Source organism: Rhincodon typus, chromosome 6 (assembly GCF_021869965.1).
Source record: "Rhincodon typus isolate 14 chromosome 6, sRhiTyp1.1, whole genome shotgun sequence".
In the NCBI taxonomy this organism is placed as follows: domain Eukaryota; kingdom Metazoa; phylum Chordata; class Chondrichthyes; order Orectolobiformes; family Rhincodontidae; genus Rhincodon; species Rhincodon typus.
Genome location: NC_063337.1, coordinates 15239176 through 15246026, shown reverse-complemented (window position 1 = coordinate 15246026; position 6851 = coordinate 15239176). Strand labels below are relative to the sequence as shown.

At 40.9% G+C, this 6851-nt stretch overlaps 1 protein-coding gene across 1 annotated transcript in view; it reads right to left on the bottom strand.

Moving 5' to 3' along the window:
- Nucleotides 1–4528: 4528 nt before the first annotated feature.
- herc2 (HECT and RLD domain containing E3 ubiquitin protein ligase 2) overlaps nucleotides 4529–6851 on the bottom strand; it is a 231921-nt gene continuing 229598 nt past the window's right edge. Inside the window, exon 88 of the mRNA XM_048597893.1 lies at nucleotides 4529–5682. Within this exon, the coding sequence (XP_048453850.1) occupies nucleotides 5410–5682 (273 nt within the window). The 3' untranslated portion in view covers nucleotides 4529–5409. The remainder of the gene's footprint in view (nucleotides 5683–6851) is intronic.

Here is a 6851-nt window from a genome sequence, read left to right as displayed (position 1 = left end):
CTTGTCTATATCTGTCACCTTCACAAACCTGTCCACGGTCTCTCACTTACTCTACCCGTCTCAAATAAACTCCCGTTATGGTGTATTCCCTTGTTTGGTTTGCCCTTCACAAATGCATAACTCACGTCCCTGGATCGAATTACATTTGCTACTTTGCTCCCCACTTAGCCAAATCATTTACATTACGTTGGAGTCAACAGTTAGGTTCTTCAGTATCAACTACACAGAAAATCTAATGCAAACCATTAAACATATACAACAACACTAAGGGATCCAACACTGACCCCTGTTGAATGCCACTGGAAACCATATTTATTTGTAAAATTTCAATTCATGGGAGAAGATGGCCTAGGGGCATTGCTTTTAGACCATTAATCCAGTGTACCTGATAATGTTCTGGGGACCCAGATGCAAATCCTGCCACGGCAGATATTCAATAAAAATCTGGAATGATGAATCTAATGATGACCATGAATCCATTGTTGGAAAGACCCATCCTGTTCACTAATGTTCTTTAGGGAAGGAAACTGCTGTCCTTAGTTGATCTGGCCTACGTGTGACTTCAGACCCATAGCAAAGTGGCTAACTCTTATCTGCCCTCTCGGCAATTAGGGATGGGTAATAAATGCTGGCCTAGTCAGCGATGCCCTCATCCCATGAATGAATAAAATAAGAAAATGACAATTACCCTTTGTTTCCTGTCACTGAGCCAAGTATGGATCTAATGCACCACATTTCTCAGAATCCCATGGAATTTTACTTTTCTTGTCAAATGCCTTACTAAAATCCACGTGACAACAGCCACTGGACCACCCTCATCAATTCTTTGTTACCACATCAGAAAATTCAATTTAGTCAAGCACAACCTTCCCTTTACAAATCCATGCTGACCCAAATTAATCCATGCCTAAATAACAATATACCCTGTTGCTCAGAATTAATTCTAATAATTAGCCCGACCAGCCTATCCTTAGTTACCTTTTTAAGGTGAATGGCACAAGTTTCACAAACCTCTGATACATTACTTGTTTCTAGTGAGAACTGGAAAATGATCATCACAGCATCCACCATCTTCTCCCTAGCATTCTTTAACAGCCTGGAATACAATGCATTCAGCTTTGGTGTTTTATCCATGTTCAAGGATGCCAAACTCTCAGTACTGCCTCTCTCATTATACTTCTTATATTTCTAATATTTCTCACTCCTCCTCTTTAGCCAGAATATTTTCATCACCCCTCTTCTTTGTGAAGACAGAGACAACACTCATTAAGAATTCTGCATCTTCTGTATCTAGGCCTAAAAGCTAATTATACATCTTTGATGGGCCCAATGCAGGTCTCACTGCTCCTGCACACATTTAAAAATGGTAGTTTATCTTATACTCTCTCTACACTTCTCCCAAAATGTATCATCTCACAATTCTCCGCAATGAACTTCATCTACCATCTGTCCACTTACTTCACCAATGTGTCAATATCCTTTTGATGTTCTACACTGTCCTCCCTTCAGTTTGATGCCTTTTTCAATCTGAAAACTCCTCTCAGATTCTACTGGCGATTCAGGTTGGCAATTAATCAAGTGACCTAGAACACACAAAATGTCATCTCACTGATGATCATGTCAAGTCTGTCACAAAAAGGCTGTATTTTTTCAGAAGCCAACTCAATATTTAAAAGTCTCCAAACATTAACTCACCAGAAATTAAGACACTGCTTGGCAATTAGACAACTGACAATTGTGTCACTGTTGTGTTACTGCTTGAATTGCTGTTTCCAAGAGCTGCCACATTTCAATTGAGCAAATGACTTGCTTCTGTGCTTTATGAAATTATGATTGATCCTATGACCACGTAATTAACTTATAAGCATCAGTAAGTGCTTTACATTCAGGTGAAATAAAGAAAAATAAAAAGCAATAAAAGGAACAGATGATTGCACGTGACTTAGGACGACTGAAAGCTTGATCCTATTAATGGACTTTGCAAAGGCTTTTTTACACTTCAGGCAGGAAGTTCCAGAGAATACAGCCAAGGCAAGGCAAGTCAAGCTTCTGTTACCAGTAGCAAGAGATAGGAAGGAGCATGGAAAATAGTTCAAGAGAACCAAAGTGGGGGTGAGCGTGAGGGAATGCAAGGTTGAAGAAGGTCACAATAGTATGGAACAAGGCCTTGGAATGAACTGAACACGTTTTAAATGCAAGTGATTGCAGGAGAAGAAACATGTGGTCAATGGGAGCAGGAATGAAAGCAAGCTAGACAGCAGATAGCCATCTTTTGGATAAACAAGAAAGTCTTGTGTTTATGTGCTGCATTTCACAACCATTACATGTCTAAGAGAGTTTTACAGCCAAAGAAATACATACCTTGAAGTACAACCACAGCTGTAATAAAGGAAATGAAGCAGTTAAAACAGCAATAGTGACCAGATGGTCTGCTTTTATATGTTAGGTAAAGATTGGCCAGGACACCAGGCATAATGCCCCAGCTCGACTTTGAAATAATGCTAACGGGAGCCTTCAACATCCACCTGAGCAGATACACGGGAAGAACAGCTGAATGTCTCATTTGGAACTCATGGGCCTGGACTTTCATGGAGCTGAAGAGACTCAGTGAACAGGTGAAAACAGTGAGTGGAAAATGATTCCAGACTTCCCAACCCCATTGCCAGCTTTGTCGAACACACAGGCATTCATTAAGATTGTTGAAACAGCTGACTCCCTGGAAAACGTTGCTGCTTTCAGAGCTCTGAACTTTTCTGTCAATTGTACAATGAAGGCGGCTTCAGGTGCTTGCAGTTTCTGCTATTGTACATTAAAGTGTCTGATGATTGACACTTATTGCCCTGCAGCAAAAAGATTTCTTTTAAAAACAAAGTGGAAATTTATCAATACTTTTATTTTAGGAAAGCTTTTCTAATCATCTCATTGTCAATGTAGGGCTCATTGATTCTATATAATGTGAGAGTGGGTTTGGAGGTGCCATAATATAATTAAGGCATGAGGAATCAATGGAAATAATTGGGTACAGGCATTGCTTAGCATTGGAGCACGAGGAGCCATGGGGTACGGGTGAGAGGCACAGCTTGACATGGCTGGTATGACGACCCATGGAACATTGGGGGAGCCAATGACATATATTAGAGGCAGGTGGAGCCATGGAGAAGTAGGAGGGGGCTTGCTAGTCATTTGGAGGCAGGTGGGGTGTCACAATAAGCCATGGGGAATGGTGAGGCCTGAATAAGGCAAGAAGAGAGCGTGGGAGTGGACTGAGAGGTTTTGAGGGGTGAGACCTAAACAACGTCATTTTTTTAAAAATATGATAACTGGAACAAAGTCCCATAGCACCAAAGTGGACCAGTTAGATAGCCCACCTCAACTCCTGGCCAGTCGCTACATTAGAATTCTTTCCGAGGTGAACTGGCCTGAGTTTAGCCCTATAGCTGGTAATAAAAATCCTGTCTTTGTGGACCCTTTTGCTCATGGGAGGTAGAAGGGTGAAGCCAGACATTTTCCTGACTCCTGCCATCCACTTTGAGGATGAAATTCCAGGCCACTGTCTCTAATTGCCTAGCACTGGCTTGTCAGGATAAACTATCCTGGAGCAGGACTTGAAACCATAATCTGCTGATTCGGATGCAAGTGTGCTACCAACTCAGCCATGACTGACAACAAGAGTTCAACAAGGCGGATGACAGAGAAGCAAAATTAAATGGAAACAGAACAGATGAGAAGGCGGCATTTACTAGGATGGATGTGTTGGATATACAGAGGGGACAATTTGCAAAGTGCAAATATGTAGCCTTGATAATGGAGAGAGTTTGGAGCTTGAAGTTCAGCATGAAGAAGGACTATGATTCTGTGCTGCCAGACTTGTCTTAGAGGGCTGACTGGGCCAGTACCTAGTTAACAAGGAAATGGAACCAAAGTGGTTTTAAAAACGTTTACAAAGAATTGAGACAATGTAGGACACATCACCTTTAATAGCCATTCTTTCAAAAGGGATTTAAATATTTCAAAAATTGTCAATATTTGAGAAGTAGGAAATAGGCAAGCAAACAGAATTATAGTCTTTCACAATCGGTTTGTCCTAAAGCACCTTGTAGCTGATGAATTACTTCAGAAATGTAATCACTTTATAATACAGGAAATGTAGCTTTATGGATGGTAAGATTTCAGACAGAGCAATATGATATCGATGAGATAATCTGCTTTTACTGATGGTGGTTGAGGGCTAAGTAATAGCCAGCACTTTAAAAATTGCCCTGGAGCGTCAGTCAAGAATCCTCAAATTCTCTGAAGCTGGACTTGAATCTTCAGACAAGGTGAAAGTGCTACTACTGAGTCACAGCTGATACCTACACTGAGATGCATGGCAATTGAAATTGTACAGTAGACTCAACGGCCAATACAAACTGCTCCTGTGTGTGTAAAGAAAATCTATTTTTTAAAAAGCATACAAGTGATTTTTTTTAGTGGGACTACTAACAATAATGTGGCATTAAAACAAACTAATAACTGGGGCAGATTTGACTTAAGTTGTTTAAACCAAGGTTTTATTCACAAGAAAATGAATGAATTTACTTTGTGTGTTTACATGGCACAATTATCAAATTATGTACATTTGTCAATGTAAGTAGAATGACTGCCCTCATACCTCACAATGGAGTTAATCTGTGCACATTTAGGAGAATTTTAAAACTTAAGGGAAAAAAAGACCAATAGTACTAAGAGTTGAGACCATTTGTAATGTGTTCTTGCTGTTTTAAGAATATCGAACTTTAAATGATACAACATTCAAAATGTTCACTGTCATATAAACAAACACTGCTAATAAAGTCAGCTTACATAGTATTTATAATACTCTTTCAGTTGTTGCACGTTACCTCAATATACAGCAGGGAAAGAATGCACATGACAGAACAAATATTGAGACCCTAAACAACTTGACATTGCACCCTACCACAGTGAAAGGGCTTAAGAAATTCATTTTGGGTGCTACTTCATGTTGCTATGTTACCTCTGGACTAAAACACATTTTAAAAAACAAACAATTAGTAAACACAAAGAAGAGGCTCTCAAATCTAATTCTGTGTCTATGGTTATATAGTATTGTGCAACAAAAGTAAAACCTCATCAAACAAAACATGTGCATTGTGTTTGTGAGGGATAAAGTACCATATTCTAAATAACACATTGGCTCTAAAGTATTAGTCGGCTATGGTAAGCAATAAATAATTACATTTGTCCGCTGTGGTTGATTCTGAGAACTCTAAATTTTCCACATTATTCCATCCACTTTTGTTCTTTGAAGAGAATCTGAATTCCTGCAGCATATTTTGAAGATGTTGTTACCCAGAGGTACACCCAAAATGCTTGATTGCAAGTCTAATTTCTTTCCTTTTGTTCCTTCCTCTAATGGCCTGTTAAGTAGTCCTGTGTGGAATCAGATGCAAAAGAGTCTGCGTCCTCATTATCAGAGTCATCGCTGCTGTCATCAGCAGCTGGCTCTCCAGTTAGTGCAATACGAGCATAATCATCAGTGTCGATTGATTTGCAGAAATGAATAGCGTACTTCAGCTTTTCCTCTAACACCTGTTTACAGGAATATCTGGGAAGCTTCAGCAAAAAGAAACAAGTGTACGATTCAGGAAGGAAGTGGTCTGGAGGGTTGTACTTGTCCAGCACCTGCCATAAATAGTGAAAGATAAAGCCAATGTTAACCATCAAATCAAACCAACACTTTGGGCAGATTTCATGCTCTCCTGCCAGCAGGTTTGCAACCAGCAGGGGAGCCCATAAAATTCTGCCCTCCAGCCCCCTTGTCTGCGCTAATTCCTTTGCAATTTTACCATGGAAGAGGCAAAGCCCAGGCCAACCAGCCTTCCCCACTAAGGCAAATTTTTTTTTTGTTGGGGAGGGAGCTGGTGACTCTGCTCAAGCCTCAGATGGGGCACATCCATTTGCAACCTCCTTTCAGTATCACAACCTGCCATAAAATAGGCCTGGGCCTATTACTTACTTGCACTCCATCTGTCCACAAGCCCAACATGCCTCACCTCCCCTCTTCTTCCCATTGTGCCTGAAGACTTACATGCTTAACTGGTCCTGAACCCCAGGAGTTAGTCCTGTCCACTGCGGCTTCTGGTAAGGCTGGGAGCTGCCTATTCCCAACTATTAGATCACAAGACCATATGAAATAGGAGTAGGCCATTCAGCCCCTCAAGTCTGCTGATCCAATATTCTTCACATCCACTTCCCTGCATGAAGATTGGCTGACAGCTCTCTGGGGCAGGACCTTCCCTCAAGTGAGATACAGAACCTCCCAGCTCCAGACAGTTAAATCTCCTTGGAGTGTCAAACTAATGCATGGTGGCCAGTATTGGCAGGAAGCAGTTCCCACCAACCCTTTGGGCAATGGGCTGGGAAAACCTGCCTTCCCAAGAATCCGGACCCCTATTCCTAACAAATTATCCTATCTGCAGACATTCAGGACTTGATTTCTCCGAATTTTCTTCTCTTCATTATCTTTGCATCAAACAGAAGATACATGTTGAGGCACATGTGCACAAGGACCGGCAGTCCTCCACCAATGTCAGTTATTCTTCATGAGAGAGCCTGACCCATGACTGCTTGTGCAGGTGGAATTACAGCCAAGGTTATTTTGTCAGAAATACATGCATACATTTTCAGCGAGTTATTCAGAGTGTAAAAGCCAAACAAAAAAAAGAGCTTTTGACCCACAGTTTATTCCTCTGGCAATCTCTGCATCTAATCACTTCACAGTCTTGCGAGTAAAGCAAAATACCTTTGTCTGCTGGATTATTGCAGGCATTTCTCACTCCAAGTAAAGGAAG